The sequence below is a fragment of the Magnolia sinica genome, chromosome 10, assembly GCF_029962835.1.
Source record: "Magnolia sinica isolate HGM2019 chromosome 10, MsV1, whole genome shotgun sequence".
Taxonomy (NCBI): domain Eukaryota; kingdom Viridiplantae; phylum Streptophyta; class Magnoliopsida; order Magnoliales; family Magnoliaceae; genus Magnolia; species Magnolia sinica.
In genome coordinates, this window is record NC_080582.1 from 65727059 (window position 1) to 65744342 (window position 17284).

At 39.1% G+C, this 17284-nt stretch overlaps 1 protein-coding gene across 2 annotated transcripts; it reads left to right on the plus strand.

Moving 5' to 3' along the window:
* The first annotated feature begins 1889 nt into the window (after window positions 1-1889).
* On the plus strand, window positions 1890-10115 carry LOC131216894 (F-box/LRR-repeat protein 14). 2 transcript variants are annotated; one of them, XM_058211498.1, is made up of 2 exons: window positions 1890-2030; window positions 8462-10115. In XM_058211498.1, exon 2 carries the CDS (start codon window positions 8483-8485, stop codon window positions 9884-9886), a length of 1404 nt encoding a protein of 467 aa, XP_058067481.1. In that variant the 5' UTR covers window positions 1890-2030; window positions 8462-8482; the 3' UTR covers window positions 9887-10115. The 2 variants fall into 2 exon arrangements, with proteins under 2 accessions (XP_058067481.1, XP_058067482.1); XM_058211499.1 differs by lacking the exon at window positions 1890-2030 and adding an exon at window positions 2728-2788.
* Window positions 10116-17284: the final 7169 nt, after the last annotated feature.

Genomic DNA, 17284 nt, shown 5'->3' on the forward strand with positions numbered 1-17284 from the left:
GGGCTTATGTTCTCAAAACATAATAGTCAGTCGAGGTTTATGGATATACGGATGTGGATTGGGCAAGTAATATCACTGACAGAAAGTCCACCTCAGGATATTTTACATTTGTTGGGGGAAATCTTGTAACCTGGAGAAGCAAGAAACAAAAAGTGGTAGCTTCAAGTGCTGAAGCTGAGTTTAGGGGAATGGCTAAGGGTCTTTGTGAACTCCTTTGGCTAAGAACGCTAGTCACTGAAATCGGGTTTGCCCCCACTTCCAAGATGGATCTCTTGTGTGACAATAAAGCTGCAATTGTCATTTCTCACAATCTTATTCAACATGATCGTACAAAACATGTGGAGGTAGATCGACACTTCATCAAAGAGAATCTTGAAGCAAAAATAATTAGGTTTCCATTTGTGAAATCCGAAGATTAGTTGGCGGACATCCTTACAAAAGTTGTATCTAGCAAGGACTTCTACAACTCACTTGACAAGTTGGGCATGCGAGACCTCTATGCATCAACTTGAGGGGGACTGTTGGCGTAAGCTATCATTGTAAACAACCAAGAGATATTTTAGGCATTTGAAATTTGTAACATCCCGTGAATAAGGGAGTTTAGCGTGAGTATAGGAGACGGAATTGTATAGCAAAGAATAGGTTTTAGGTTTTTTTTTAAATGTATATAACTTACTGCTGAACAAAGATGAAAAGATATGAAAGACGAAATTTGTGACAAGAGGTGTATTTCATATTTTCAAGATATCTCTTCTAGCTCTACAAGTTCTTTTTTTGGCTTCCATATGAGTGCGCCAGCACAAGGCGGCATCCAATTTACTAGAGCTAGCATTGACAAGTTAGTAATAGTAAGCTAGAAACATATTTCGGATTCCAGGGATATCTCTTTTGGCAGAGTTTTCTTTTTTGCTAACATTCGAGCGTGCCGACACGAGGCTGCATCCTATTTGCTAGAGCTGGTTATGACAAGTGTATAGTGGTCAAATCCACACCATCAAAATAATAGCCCCATTGTTAATGAATTATAATAAAATATTCTAATAATAAGATGACAATATTCATAATCATTTGATCTTGACCATTGAATCATCTTCATCACTCAATATCCTTAATTAAACTATACGTAATTATCTCCTTATTAGCATCTTCTTTATCTTTTCCCTACCCATCTAAAAGGTAATTAATTACCTTATAAATGAGTAATAATTATTTATCTAAGTAATTAAATATCATTCCTACCGCTTACCTTTTAAGTGCTAAAATGAAAGACAACTATCAAATGAATATAGGGACCAATGTGATGTATGTGGTCTTATTCACACCGTTTATCCATTATGTCAGCCGATTTTAAGGCTAGATCCAAAGCTCAAGTGGACCACGCCATAGGAAACTATGATAAATCATTCGCCTATAGTTAAATACTTCTTGAGGCCCGTTGAGGTTTTGGATCAAGTTGATATTTGTGTTTTCCCCTTATCCATGCCTGTGTGACTTTATGAACAGTTTAGATGACAAAAAAATTCAATGTGGGCCCGTGAAAGAAACAGCTATAAAGGGTGGATATTTTAAGGATACTGTTTCCTTTGGTGTGGGCCACCTGAGTGTTGAATATGTCTCTTTTTTCAATTCATCCCCCATAATGTTCTACTAAAACGGATGGACAGCACCGATATGTCACATACATCACGGTGCGGTCCACAAATTTAAATCAATTTTTTTGGACTCTTTTTCAAAGAAGAAATACAATGGAATTATCAAACAGGGTAAAAAAGTAATAATTATCTAGGTTGAGGTCAAACAGGCCTTTAACCACAAAATCTGAACGGTCACGGCTCTTCGTAGCAACCGCTCAATGCTAATCTTTGTACGGTCCTACGAGCGGCTGGACAGTATTTGAGTCAATGGTGGAAAACGCACACCCCAGTTGACGGCCTTCAATTCGTTATTTATTTATTTATTGATGATCAGCCTTCTTGCTGGCTCTATTCTCGCACAATCCAACCCATTCCTTGTTTTGTCAACAATTTCAGGTGAAATTACATCCCATTTCTATTCCTTTAATTCATTACTTCTAATCACTATTAGTAATGGTCTGGTCATGAAATCAATCTGATTTAGATATTGGGTTTGTTTCCTTTCATCCTCAAAAGCTTAAAGATTTCATTACCATGGAAAGAATGTTGGGTTTCTTTTTTAAATTTATTTCTTTCTAACTCATACATGGAGTTCTGATTTCTAGATTCTATATTAAAGAATCTGGATTTTTTGTTCTTTTATTATTATTATTATTGGATTGGGTTTTTGTGGGTGAATTGAGAAAGACCCATGTTCTTGATTTCCTTTGGGATATCTGAATTTTCACTTATGTGTATGGTTTCTGGATGGGGGGGGGGGGGTGGGCTTTGAATGGGATTGGAGAAGGAAGCATCATTTGGTTTTCTATTTTTTATTTGTAATTTTCATTTTCACTATGTCTTTGGATTTTGTTTGGAAATGGTAAGGGATTCTTTGAATGGGATTGGAGAAGGAAGCATCATTTAGTTTTCTTTTCTTTTTTTTTCTTTTTTCTTTTTTTTCTTTTTTTTTTTTGTAATTTTCATTTTGATTATGTCTTTGGATTTTGTTTGGAAATGGCAAGGCATCGTTTGGATGTCTGTGACTTTTATTAGTTGTGAGTGGCTTACCTGTAACTCACTTACAGGTAGCATTTGGGTGTGAAATTTCACCTGTAAGTGAATTACAAAACTTCCACTTGAAAACATGAGGAGACCTGTTTTCACTTTTACAGGTAAACTTACTTACACCATAATGGTCATTTTCTATTTTTTATTTTGAATTTGGTGCGTGGGAAGGAGACGCACGTTTCTTTCCCAAGCTCTATATAGAAGACAATTTGCAATGCCTCTCTCTCTCTCTCATTAAATTTCTAGTCCTGGGTATGATTTGTGGTGTGAAACTGAGATATTTTACAATGATTTTCCCCCAAATCATTCCATGTGGGGCCCACCTTAGAGTGGGGTTGCGTTCTTTGATGGGATTAGAAGAGAAACATTCTTCTTCTTCTTTCTTTCTTTTTTTGGGTTTTTTCGGACTATTTAAATTCCTTTCATAGATATGAAACGAATGGATATTATATGGTCACTGAACCAATATCTTTCACTAGGCTAGCACTCCATCCATGTCAGGGACACCTTTCAGTTATTCACACTGTTCATGTGATGCATCCAAATGCAGTGGGGTTGGACCAAAAGTCCCCTCCATCAAATAGTGACTGCCATCCAATCATTGGAATATTTTCCATTGCTTGTGGACTGTTGTCTTTATCTATTTGCAGCCAACAATTAGATCCCTAGGTTTCTCTAACGGTTTTTTCTTTTTCTTTTTCGTTTTCTTTTTGCAACATCATCCATTCATGTGGAGTCAATTCATGAACTTGTTTGTTTTGTGGTTCATGAAGTAATAGAAGAATAATAAATTGAGAAACAACACCTGCAAGTTGCCAAATTAGAAAGTGTGCTCATGATGTGGTTGACAATAACAATCAATTGGATTTCTTGTTGGTTTGAGGCATGAACTGTATGATTCTCTTTAATATAGTTTTTGCCCCTTCATAAATTGTCTAGTGCAACAACCTCCTATGGTCCACTAACTTCCCAGATACCACAACCAAACAAATGGCTGTCCAACTCATGCACAAATTGCAGACTCGCCTAGCACAAATCCCGGAAAACACCTGTGTCTGCTGAAAAGATGGAGAGGGAAAGAAGAAAAATAGCTCTAAGATCCATGTTGTTTGTGCTTTTTTTTTTTTTTTTTTGGTCTATTGAAAGGACCGACCCTCTTCAAAACAAAAAAAAAAGGACTCCACCTATTCAATGCAAATGAGCCTAGAGAGAAGGCATCCATTTTTTTGTAATGATTCAGTAAATTTAAGGCATTCACTGCAACAAATATCAAATTGTTGATAATGATAATTTACACAAGACAAAAGGTTCAAAATGGCAAAAATTATAACCCACAAATGGCAACACAATTAATGTTTTGAAAATTGATCCAAATCGTAAAATCGCAAGGGTTTTGGATCATAAATCTAAAACTGTAGAAGCTTAATATTATTCAAGGTATTCCATAGCGGTGACGGTGGGCATAATGGTCCCCACCGTTACTGATATGGATACGCTCCGTATCAGCCGATACGAGGTGTGTAATGGTCCATTTTTATTTTATTTTTTGGTTAAAAAATTCCGAAAAATATCCACTAAATCCGGAATATTCTAAATATTCCAAATTATGCATTCATTTATAATTTTGAACATGTTTATGGTGGTGTAACGGTCCACTCTTTGGTGAGAAATTGTATCGGACTGTCTGATGAATTTATAAACCTGACAACCTGAAATTGACTGCACAACTCATATATTTAATTTTCTAACTATCTAATATCAATGATAGATATATTATATTAATGTAATATCAAAATATCTTACATGTGTAGGTGTTTGTAATTATTTTTCATGATTTATTCTATATTAAGTTATTAACATACCTGAGGAGTGAGGTCTCTAAAGTCCAGAGTCTCTAGATTTGCATAAATTACAATGTTCATTATATTTTAAAGTCTTCAACATGTTAGAGACTTCTACTCCTATCCTGTGATTCATGTCCTGTCATCCTCAAGGATATATATATATATATATATATATATATATATATATATATATATATATATATATATATTTGATATACTCCCCGACAACTTGATTAAAGATTACTTGATTAGCTGTCAGGGGAGTTATTTTAAGTACAAGTTCGGCAGTGTCAAGTGTGTGCTTGCTTGGTGAATGTGTGAATAATGGACTAATGGGTATAATGCAAGACTTACCTTAATAAAAATATATACTTACAATTACCATAATAAAATTCACAAGTCACCACCAAAATAAAAATATGCTCTTTTTTTTTGTGGTTGCTCGATCTCCACATCATTATCATCGTCATCATCAGGTTGTGGTTATCCAATAGGTGAAGGTGCTGCATATCTAGTGCCAGAAGGAAATACCAGGTCAACAAAACTAGAGGATGACTGATCCTAACTAGGCAACAACTCCAACTCCGAGTAAGGATATCCACCAGTGCCCATCGAATAGCTGTGCTGGTGCCCGTATTCAGGCTGTTGAGAATCTTGAGATTGAGAGTATGTCTGTGATGAGTAACTTAGATTTGGATCTGGATATCTATAATCATATGGATATGGATCAGGAGGACTACTCCAACATGAATGTGATGGAACAGGCTCAGTATAAGTATGACCATCATAATCCAATTAGCTATATAATAGCCATAAGAATATCCATTATAATGCCCAGGATCATAGGCCCGTTGATGTTTCGGACCTTTTTGAGGTCTTGGACTCAGTGCTCCACTAGACCTACCCTCCTCCTGCTGGCTGTATCGTGGCTCAGTATACCCATAAGTCAAACCTCGTGTACTACCTTGTCGATATTCATCGGCCTCGCGATCTATGGACAGGTTGTATGGTGTGCTGAGCAACACCAGAAGTGCCAGCATCAAAGGCGTCATCACCATCATCCGATTTGGTCAGGCTGCTACTACTGCTCGTACTCTTCCGTTGATCTTGAGCCGTACTTTGTATGAAAGTTGCCCCTCTTTCTGGATCCAACACAGCTGCACGATTCTCTTGTTGCATTGTGCGTATTAATGGATCATCAATTTTCAATTCTTTACTATCCTCTTCAATTTGCTTTTCTATTATTTCCAACCATGGTAGAAGCGGGTCGTCCTCATCATAAATATTGTCCAAGTTTATTGGACAGTAGTTCGCGTCACCGGCGCCTATAATGATCCTATGATGTCGTCACATTCTTAACCTTATATTGTAGTGCATGAAGACAAGTTCATCCAACATCCTAGTCTGATATCTATTCTTATTCTTTAAATAAATAAGTGCAAAACAACTCCAATTTCTTTTGCAACTAGAAAAAGATGTTGTCTAGCTCAAAACTTTTACCGCAATTTTTTGGAGAGCCTTCGTACTTTCTTCGAGATTCGTCCACCATTTGGCTAATTGCAACCTAGATACTGCATGGTGTGCAAGAGCATCTCCAAAGCTACCTAGGCGATTTTTAAATGTATCTAATTCATTCAACATCTTTATTTACATATCTAAGTTAGACTTTAATCTCTTTATTATATTCTTTAGCCCGACACAGACTTTATTATTCGCAACAAATGATTAGGCATATCTGTACCTAGGATTTAGGTAGTAACCTGCTGCATGAAGATCGTGATGGAGTTGTGTTGTCCATCTCTTGTCGATCATCTTCCAATAAGACTCCCATCTTGTACAATCACGTTAAATTGCCAACTTCGCCTTATCCATGACATCGTAAAGGAAGCCTATGGTAAGTGCTTCGTCAGTTTCAACAAGACAGAGTACCCTCATTAGTGACTTCATCACCTTTAGGATCCTCTTGACCTTCTTCCAATATTTGTTGTCCTGTATGGTGTTCACAACTTCAATCGGTGTCCCTGATGTCTTCTTCCTATGTTTTTGTATTGAGCCAATCTCAAGAAGCGAACATCTCACTCAACTCTCCCTTATGCTAATGTAAACTCTCCAATGCTATAAAGTTTGTTGCGAATCTAGTCGCCGCAGGCCTCAGCAACTCTTGTCCCTTTGTGAACTTCCTCATTATTACGACTACTTAATTATGGTTGTAAATAAACGTCGTTACTTTTTTTGCCCTTTCGACCATTTAACACACTTATTCTTCCCAATATCTTCCAATATAAGATCAATACAATGGGTAGCATATGGTGACAAAAAAATATGTGGTCTCTTTTTCATCAACTTATGTCCTGTAAGCTTATATGATGCTTCGTTATCTGTCACAATCTGCACCAAATTCTCATCTCCAATCTCATCCACCACTTTATCCATTAGGGATCAAATATAAGCAATTTTTTTTTTTTCGGCTGAGGCATCAATTGACTTATGGTACACAGTTCCCAAGTGGCAATACACCATGAAATTGATCATGCTGCGTCTGGTTGGGCCAGTCCAACCATCGCACATAATCGTGCATCCTCTGACCTGCCATATCAAAGGCATCACACTGCTAGATTAAAAGAGAAAACCGGGGCATCACACTGCTAGATTAAAGGATAAAACTAGGGCATCCCACCCTATAAAAAAACCGATCACCATCTTTAAAAAAAATAAAAAAATCTTTGATCGTATAACCATGTCTCTACACCATACATATGGACTAGACTACATAGACATGGCACACACTTTCCTAATTCGAATAAAGGGTCTGTTTGGATAGAGGGAAAAGAAAATGAAAGAGCTTCCCATGATGGGACGCTTTGCTATAGATGGTAAAGGAAATATTGGACTTGAAAAGCAATCATTACCCAGACACTATAGTCAAATTCTCACCCACAAGACACAAGGTTGACCGTTGTGAGAACTTTATGAAATTTCCACTTGCTATCCAAACGAGACCCCGCAAAATGAAATCCATGAGAATCCTTGTTGCAATAGTGCTTACGGAAATCATCAATTGGATAATCATTACAATTTTCTTTTGATTTCTTCTCTTTTCCTACTATCCAAACAGGCCCAAAGGTCTAACTGTTGCTTGCTAAATAAACTTCTTTAAATCGAATGAATTAAGAAAGTAACTGAAACTATGAACTCACTAGCTAACTATCCAATCCACTTGCATGTATGCGCATCTGTGGACAGTGCACATGCGGGGCCCATTACCTGTTCGAATTCACTATGAAGGCCCACCAATCTGATCTTGCTGGCCTGGGGGGAGATCCCTCTTCCCCTTTTGATATAAGATGCGATGCTGGAGTCGATTGCACCAGGTTTGCACCCTAGGCCATGGCTAATGCGTGCATAGACTGAGGTGTAGAAGGAACTTTTAAGGAAAAACACGTGAACATTCTTTTTCCAAAAGCAAAGTAAGCCACTGTAATAAAGTTACCTTTTTTACTTTTTCTACTTCCTTTTCTCTGTCATTAGATAATAGCATGAACTAAAAGGTGGATATTGAGGCTGAGCATCGGATATTGCCTATGGTCTTTGGTATTTAGCTTGTGTAGATCTTGATTTGGAACAGATTGTTTGGGTCCTTGCTCATCTTCATTTAGATATTATTGTGATTTGTTTTTGTATAAAAGGAATTTTTTTTTCTTTAGGGATTTCTGTTGGTGTAATTGAAAAGAAACAGTTTTTTTTTTTTTTTTTTTGTGAGTGAATTGAAAATGACTGCTGTTGATGTCATTACTCTTTTCATTTTTTGGACTTGAATTTAGTGATACTATTTGACTTGGTTCCTGACCATGATATTCAATGAAGAATGGATCATGGTTTTTATTTGCTTTGTTTTGCGGTTGATATCGTTTCATTTTTGTTTGTTTGTTTCAGGACGCAAGAAATTGGGTCCCGATGGAGGGTCTGCCTGATCAGTTAGTTTGGGAGATTTTGGGGAGAATTAAGAAGACTATTGATAGAAATGCCGCATCTTTAGCATGTAAACGCATACATGAATTGGATAAAGAACAAAGAGAATTTCTAAGGGTTGGGTGTGGATTAGATCCCGCTAATGAAGCTTTAACTTCCCTCTGCGTTCGATTTCCAAACTTGACAAAAGTAGAAATCATTTACTCTGGATGGATGTCCAAGTTGGGAAAACAGTTGGATGATGGAGGGCTTCTGATACTATCCAATCACTGCCCTTCTTTGATTGACCTGACACTGAGCTTTTGCACCTTCATCACTGATGTTGGTCTAGGCCATTTGGCTTCTTGCACAAAGCTTAGAGCTCTGAAGTTGAATTTCACCCCAGGCATCAGTGGTTGTGGGATTTTGTCTCTGGCCGTTGGGTGTAAGAACCTATCCACACTCCATCTGATCCGATGCTTGAACGTTAGCAGCGTTGAGTGGCTGGAGTATCTCGGTAAGCTTGAGACTCTAGAGGACCTCTCGATCAAGAACTGTAGGGCTATCGGAGAAGGTGATCTTGTTAAGTTGGGGCCTGGTTGGAGGAAGCTTAAATGCTTGCAGTTCGAGGTGGATGCCAATTATAGGTACATGAAGGTATATGATCGCTTAGCAGTGGACCGATGGCAGAAGCAGTGGATTCCTTGCGAGTCAATGAAGGAGCTCAGCTTGGTGAATTGCCTCATCAGTCCTGGCAGAGGGCTTCTGTGCGTATTAGGAAAATGCAAGGCACTGGAGAAGCTTCATTTAGACATGTGTGTTGGGGTTCGGGACAGCGACATCATGAGTTTAGCCCAAAATTCAAGCAACCTTCGATCCATCTCTCTGCGAGTACCGTCGGATTTCTCGCTTCCCATGTTGATGAACAATCCGTTGAGATTGACTGATGAGAGTTTAAGGGCAATTTCTCAAAACTGTCCTATGCTGGAATCAGTCAAGATATCTTTCTGTGATGGAGAGTTCCCATCATTCTCCTCTTTCACCTTGCATGGCATCCTTGCTTTGATCCAAGCATGTCCAATTCGTGTTTTGGCGCTCGACCATGTTTACTCATTCAATGACCTTGGAATGGAGGCTCTATGTTCGGCTCATTCTCTTGAAACACTAGAGCTTGTGAAATGTCAAGAGATCAGTGATGATGGTCTGCAGCTTGTCAGGCATTTACCTCGTTTGAGTATTCTGAGGCTATCTAAGTGTCTGGGTGTGACAGATGCCGGGTTGAAGCCACTAGTGGGTTCGCAGAAATTGGAATTGCTGACGGTGGAAGATTGTCCGCAGATCTCCGAGAAAGGCACTCAAGGGGCTGCAAAGTCTGTATCATATAGACAAGACTTATCATGGATGTATTGAACTTGATGCTCGATCATGTGTTCTTGTAGGTTTGATTTTACTAAAGACTGCTTCTTGAAGATACCAACAGATGAAGTTCCAGTGTTTATTGTCAGTTTGCCAGGTTTGCAGTGGTGTATAGTATAGTCCAAATATATGTGTGATTTATGTATTTATCATATAAATTGGAACGATAGAGACCATCATGGTTTAATATATTCATGTCAACATCGTCGCTCTTACACTATCAGCTTGCAAGGATTTCAGTGGTGTGTATTCTAGCCTGAATATGTGGGTGGTTTTATATATTTATCATATATAGTGGAAAGACAGAGACCTTCATGGTCTATGTTGCATCTTTTCCAGGTATGTCATGAGTCGTAAGATACATAGATGTACATTTTTTCTTTCTTTCCTCGATCAGGCTTTGACATGTGGATGCTACAAGTTTAGTTGTGCATTATATGAAATGGATTCCATTACTACCTCTCAAACGGCCCCAAGTTTTCCTGTCACCTCCTTTATAGAATTTGTTTTGAGGAAGTTTAGAAGTACTTCCAAGTTGCTTCTCTTCTTTTTCCCCACCCAAAATAATATATATTTTTTTTTCTTTCAAATAGTTGTTTGTTTCCACTTTGAAGAACTGCTTGGAGTGCAATATTATTTTGGCAAGAAGGCATTTCAACTAATCTGCTTGCGCCCTTCTGCCCATCACGTGATGATCTGAAGAAGGGTCTTTGATGGGGACATCTCGCGCACACACACGCTCTCCCTACGCATGTACGCAAGGAGGAGAAAGGCCCCACCATCGATCTGGTTCGATGACAACATCTAGGGAGGGCCTCCTAGTTAGAGGACTGTGTTTTAGTTCTTTGGAGTGGACCCGATCATCATGTGAATCCCACCATTGGATCTCATGATCATGGCTCACTACTTTAGATGATCTAATACTTTGAGTTTTGCTTATTATTATTATTAGGAATATCATGGATGGTTTGGATTGCTTTGATTAATTGTTATTTTTGTTACTTCGTCTTTAAGTAATAGGGTGCACACATGGTGCGGCTTTTGGGGTATAGGTTTTTCTTATAAATAGGAAACCCCTTGTAGGGTTTTTGTCATTGAAGATTATTAATAAAATTCCGCGTTTTCCTACTTTTCTAATTCTCTGAGTAGTAGAAATTCAATTGGGTGTGAAACTCTCCTTTCTTTGAAAGGCTTACTACCGTGGTGCGAAGCCACACCCATCTCAAATCGCCCCCACCTCTTACCCTCTATATTCATCATCTCCCATAGCCATCCCTTCTCCAAATCCACCCCTTTTTGCAGCCAATTCTTCTCCTACAGCAGATTTGCATAATCAGGCCCTATAGGAGGGCTGAAACTTCAGCAAAGCATCGTACACAAATGGGACATCTGATCAGCATGAAACTTGGCGTGAAGGTGAACCTCCCCTGGCCGACCAACCCCTAGCTGGCCGATTTCAGATCCGTGGGCCCCACACGTGCGTCTGAACCCTGCTGCTGTCCACACGTGTGGATCATTCCGGGTTTGTCTCTCTCCTCTATTTCACTCCTCTCTCACCTTATTTCCATACCTCTAACCCTAGATAATCGTAAATCTCAAGTTCTATTCCACTTTTGCAAACCTTAGGTTTTCCCGATTTGAAACATGTGAATCCCTTGGATTTGGAAATAATCATTTGCATGTGTGGATGAACTTACTCTCCTTTGAGCATTGTTTGGTATATAATTTTCAATTGATCCAGCCCTAACATGTATAGGCTTGGACCCTTGTAGATTTCCCTTATTAAATGCTTGACTTTATGTGGGATGTGAAATTTTTATGTGATTGTTTCTAAATTAGTATGATCTAAAGCCTAAAATCTTGCATATCATATTTAATTTTTATGTCCTACACCAAATTTGGTATTAAAGCCAGGTTTTTCATAGGGGATTGTATTGCGTGTTTAGGGTTTAGTCTACTCTCGTTTAATTTGCATTAACTCTCATCATATAGGGTTGTTTAGGACCCATCATTCATATTAGGGGCTGCTGAATTTTCTGTTGACAGACTTTTTGGGCAGTTAAGTTGCTAGAATTTTAGTAGTATTGTGCAGCTTCCCTCATATAGAGTCCAATAGGATCACTTAGTCCCATTTAGGTACATATAGTTGTGTTAGAGGGTCTTTGAGTTGAGTGAGCAGTTGTATGCCCACACGTATTGGTCGTGGTTTTGGCTTAAATCCTACATCAAACATGAAGCAATTGCAAGAATCAATGAACAATATAACCCGACAGTTTGAGTCTTTAGGTAGGCGCTTAGAACAATGTATGGACCAATGCTTTGATCATCTTAATGTGCGCATTACTCAATTAGAGACCTCCGCCCAGGCAAACCCCACCATTGGGGAAGATGCTCAATCTCAGGCAGGTGGTCAGGAAGATAAACTAAAGAATGAAGGTGACGAAGGAATTGGTCATGGGCACGTACCCGTGCACCCACCCCGTGAGGGACATCATGATCATTATGACCCAGATGTGCAACTCCTCAAAGGAGTTAGAGTAGATGCCCTTACGTTTGATGGCCACTTGGATCCTAAAGCTTTTCTAAATTAGTTGGCGGACATGGATCGTTATTTTGAGTGGTATGACATATCAGATGCTCGTCGGGTCCGATTCGCCAAGATGAAGCTTGTGGGCCAAGCATAGATGTTTTGGGCTACTGTTGAGCAAAAGAAAGAAAGGTTGAGAGAGCTCTCAATAGTCCATTGAGAAGAAATGAAAGAAACTCTTAAGGAGAAGTACTTCCCTTTCTCTTATCACTTGAGGTTAGTTGAGGAATGACAATCTCTTCGACAAGGTTTCATGAGTGTGGCGGAATACATTGAAAAGTTCGAAAAGTACTTGACTAGGTCTGAAGTTGATGAGGATCTCGTACTCACTCTTGCTCGATTTAAGACAGGCCTCCATTTGACATTAGGAGATAATTGCTTGCCAATAACATAGACACTCTTGAATAGATGTATCAAGTAGTGTTGGAGATCGAGCAATGCCTCAAAGCATCTGTGGAAAGGTGATTTGAGTCTCGTGATTCTGGCGCTAAGGCCAACCCCTCTGGGGATAAATGTGGCACTGGATATCAGTATAAGCCTTCCAGTAGTTCTCAGTTTAGGCCCAATAATGATAAGGGTAAAGAAGTTATCAGATCTAACTCGCGCAGAAGCGATGCGACTAGGTGTTTTAGATGTCAGAGGTTTGATCACTTTGCCCACCAGTGTAGCACGAAAGATGGTCCCAAGGTATTCCTTATTGAGGGGCAAGTGAAAGTAGTGCCCCTAGAAAGTAACGGTGAGGAGGAAGAATATGAGCTAGCAAAAACCCCTAGTGATGAGAAAGAGGGAGCGCAAGAGTCCGCGACCCTTGCAGTTGTGCGTTGTGCCTTGTGCCTTTGCACAGGCAAAGAATACCGACGATTGGCGTCGCAACACAATCTCCGATACTTACACAACATGTGGTGATAATAGCTGCAAGATGATCGTGGATAGCGATAGTTGTGCCAATGTGGCATCAACTGGTACTGTGATCCGTCTGGGCTTGAAGCTTCAAGCCTGTCCCCAACCCTATAGAGTGTCTTGGGTTGATGAAACTTTCATTCTAGTCTCACACCGTTGTCTTGTTCCTATTCAGTTTAGATCATATAAAGACACATTTTGGTATGATGTTATTCCTATTCAGTTTGGGACATATAAACCTAGGAAGCCTATTGATCTTGTCCCCGTCCCATTGGCCATCAGAGTTTGCAGAGTCCTTTACACATCACATTCATTCATTGCAATAAGAAATCAGACAAAAGATCAATACTAGTAATGAACATTACAAAATTTCTGCAAATTAATATAAACGATTCAAGGAATTTAATGTAGGGGACTCTATGATGATCCGCATCAGGCCAGAGTGATACCCTCAAGGAGCCGTTTGTAAATTACACGCGCGTAGCGTTGGACCATTTAAAATTATAAAACGAAACGGTCTCAATATGTATGTGGTAGATCTTCCACCTTCCATGGGAATTAGTTCAACATTCAATGTGGAAGATCTAGTTACATTTCAGGAGACCTCTGATACATTGTCCAGCTTCTCGCATAACCATCCTGATTCCCCGGACCTTTTACTTGATCCATGGCCTCTTCCTGACCATTCTTCTCAGCCTCTACCTCCCATACATTCCCTTCCCATACCCAGAGAGGAGATAGAGGATATTCTGTACCATCAGATAGTATCAACGTCAGATGGTGGGTTTCAAAAGTACCTGGTTAAGTAGAAGTCTCTCACAGCTTCAGATAGTATGTAGCTCACTAAGGAGGAGCTTCAACGAGTTGATCCTGACATCTTGAAGCGGTTAAGGAGTTTTGTTTCGCCAGTGGCGAAATCTTCGCAGCCACAGAGAGTTGATGGGGACATCTCGCGCACACGCACGCCCTCCCAACGCACCTACGCAAGGAGGAGGGCCCCACCATCGATCTAGATCGATGACGACGTCTAGGGAGGGTCTCCTAGTTAGAGGACTGTGTTTTGGTTCCTTGGAGTGGACCCGATCGTCATGTGAATCCTACCATTGGATCTCATGATCATGGCCCACTACTATAAATGATCTAGTACTTTGAGTTTTGCTTATTATTGTTATTAAGAATATCATGGACGGTTTAGTTTGCTTTGATTAGTTGTTATTTTTGTTACTTCGTGTCTAAGTAATAAGGTATGCACATGGTGTGACTTTTGGGGTATATGTTTTTCTTATAAATAGGAAACCCCTTGTAGGGTTTTTGTCATTGAAGATTATTAATAAAATTTTACGTTTTCCTGCTTCTCTAATTCTCTAAGTTGTATAAATCTAATTGGGTGCGAAACCCTCCCTTTTTCTAACTACCGTGGTGAGAAGCGACACCCATCCTAAATCGCCCCCACCTCCTACCCTCTATATTCATCATCTCTCACAGCCATCCCCTTTCCAAATCCATCCCCTTTTGCAGTCAATTCTTCCCTTATAGCAGATTTGCAGAATCAAGCCTTGCAGGAGGGTTGAAACTTTGGCGGAGCACCGTGCACAAATAGGACATCCGATCAGTGTAAAACTTGGCGTGAAGGTGGACCTCCCCCGGCCAACCAGCCCCTAGCTGGCCGATTTCAGATCCGTGGGCCCCACACACATGCTGGCAGGATCCCATGCATGTGCGTCTGGACCCTGCTGTCGTCTACACGTGTAGATAATTTCGGGTTTGTATCTCTCCTCTATTTCACTTATATCTCGCCTTATTTCCATAACCTTAACCTTAAATAATTGTAAATCCCAAGTTCTATTCCACTTTTGCAAACCATAGGTTTTTCCGATTTAAAACATGTGAATTCCTTGAATTGAGAAATAATCTTTTACATGTGTGAATGAATTTACTTTCCTTTAATCATTGTTTGGTCTATAATTTTCGATTGATCCAACCCTAACATGTGTAGGCTTGGACCCTTGTAGATTCCCCTAATTGAATGCTTGGCTTTGTGGGATGTGAAATTTTAATGTGATTGTTTCTAAATTAGTATGATCTAAAGCCCGAAATCTTACATATCATATTTAATTTTCATTTCCTGCATTAGTCTCTATCCCTAGATGGCTGGATTTTCACTTTAGAGGATATCCTCGCTGTGCATAGGCAGGTGAGTTAGAAATTGCTCTCCAGGACTGTTGTTTCTAACTTACTTTTTATGTAAGTCTCCAACTGGTGAGATTTTTGTCATGTCTCGTAAATGCAGTGAACTTGCAGATGAACAGTCTAGATCATTAAGCTGTGTCCCAAGTTGCGTGAGCTATCCGTTTTCTACTCTTGATGTTTCTCATCTCTTCAAGCAACAGAATGGAGGCTAAAGAAATTCATCTATTCTTCCAGTCATCTGCTTGGGCTGCTACTATCTACTCTGGGTTTAACACCCACCTCAATAACAGCCAGCGGAAGTTGATATGGATACAGGGCTGTCGACGGGTTAGGCTGAGTCTGGCCTATAATGCAAAAGCTGAACTTATCCATCAGGTACGGTTTAGTAATTAGTGCGTAGCCCATTGTGGACCAAAACTGTCAGGCCCAATCAATGTTTTCCGTATCATTATTGTGTACTGTATCGCACCCTTTGAATATGGATGCATATCATATCGGATATTGTGTGGGATATATTGGTCATATCGCATAATGTATTGCTGTTATTGGGAAACATGGGAAAACATTGGGAATTGGTAGAATTTTTCAATGAAATTTCAAGGATTAGTAAAAATTACATCAATACATACTTTAGAAATCAAAACATGCACATAGTAAGTTTCCTTTGTAATGGGTCATAATTTGTTGTCTGACTAAACTAATGCAAGAATATTCAAAGTGTATTCATATAATTTATAAATATAAAAAGACATTGTGACACAAGCAATACTACATTCAAAAGCAAAAGAAGAATCGCGAGATTACATACATGTTTGACTGTGTTTGGATACTGATTGTAACTGATTTGTGAAAAATTGATTTTTTTTTTTTTTTTTTTCTTAATTTTCCACAACTTGACCCATCTTTCCCAAATCTCCAAATCAAAGCTTCATATCCATGAGTTTTCATGCAAAACATAGGAAATAATGGATTTGTAATCATTTGACACCGATTTAATATGATTTACAGCTTTAAAAAATAAAAAATAAAAGATCGACAGAAAAGCCCATTGAATTAAACAGATGGAATATATCTGCACTACCTATGCATTTCGTATCACACGGGTATAATATAAGATATATCTACCAATATCATTGATATTGAAAACACTGGGCCCAACCCCCCATCTGTTCCCATGGTTGCAATAGATTTGTGTTCTCTGGCCACCCTTTTCTGAGCCATAGATGGGATTTGGTTTTCCTAGTTCTTTTTTGGGCTTTTTATTTTTATTTTTTTCTTTTTTTGCCATAGAAAAGGAGATTATTTATATTCACAAGTAATACATCATGGGCCCTCACAAATAGTGGATCAAATTGTTGATTGGACCTATTTTTAAGTCCATATATAAGGCCATCCATCTGATGTTGAATTTTTGCCAAATTCATCTGATATTTGCATGGTAGCACATAAATGTGCTTTGCGTCTAATGAACCTTCTAGACCGATGTATTGGACTAAGTGTCCAAATGCAACTAAGAGCACTAAAGCAAGGAATGGAACATCTCTCTTTAAAGAGTAGCTCTCAAGTCCAATCGGTTCGACCACATGTTACAGTCCACCCAATCGATAACTTCCAACCAATTAAGACCATATGACATTCAACCCCTTGAATAGGCTGGCTCAACCTAAAAAAAAAAAAGGCTGGCCCAACCAAGAGGATCGCGTAAGTGAAAAAAA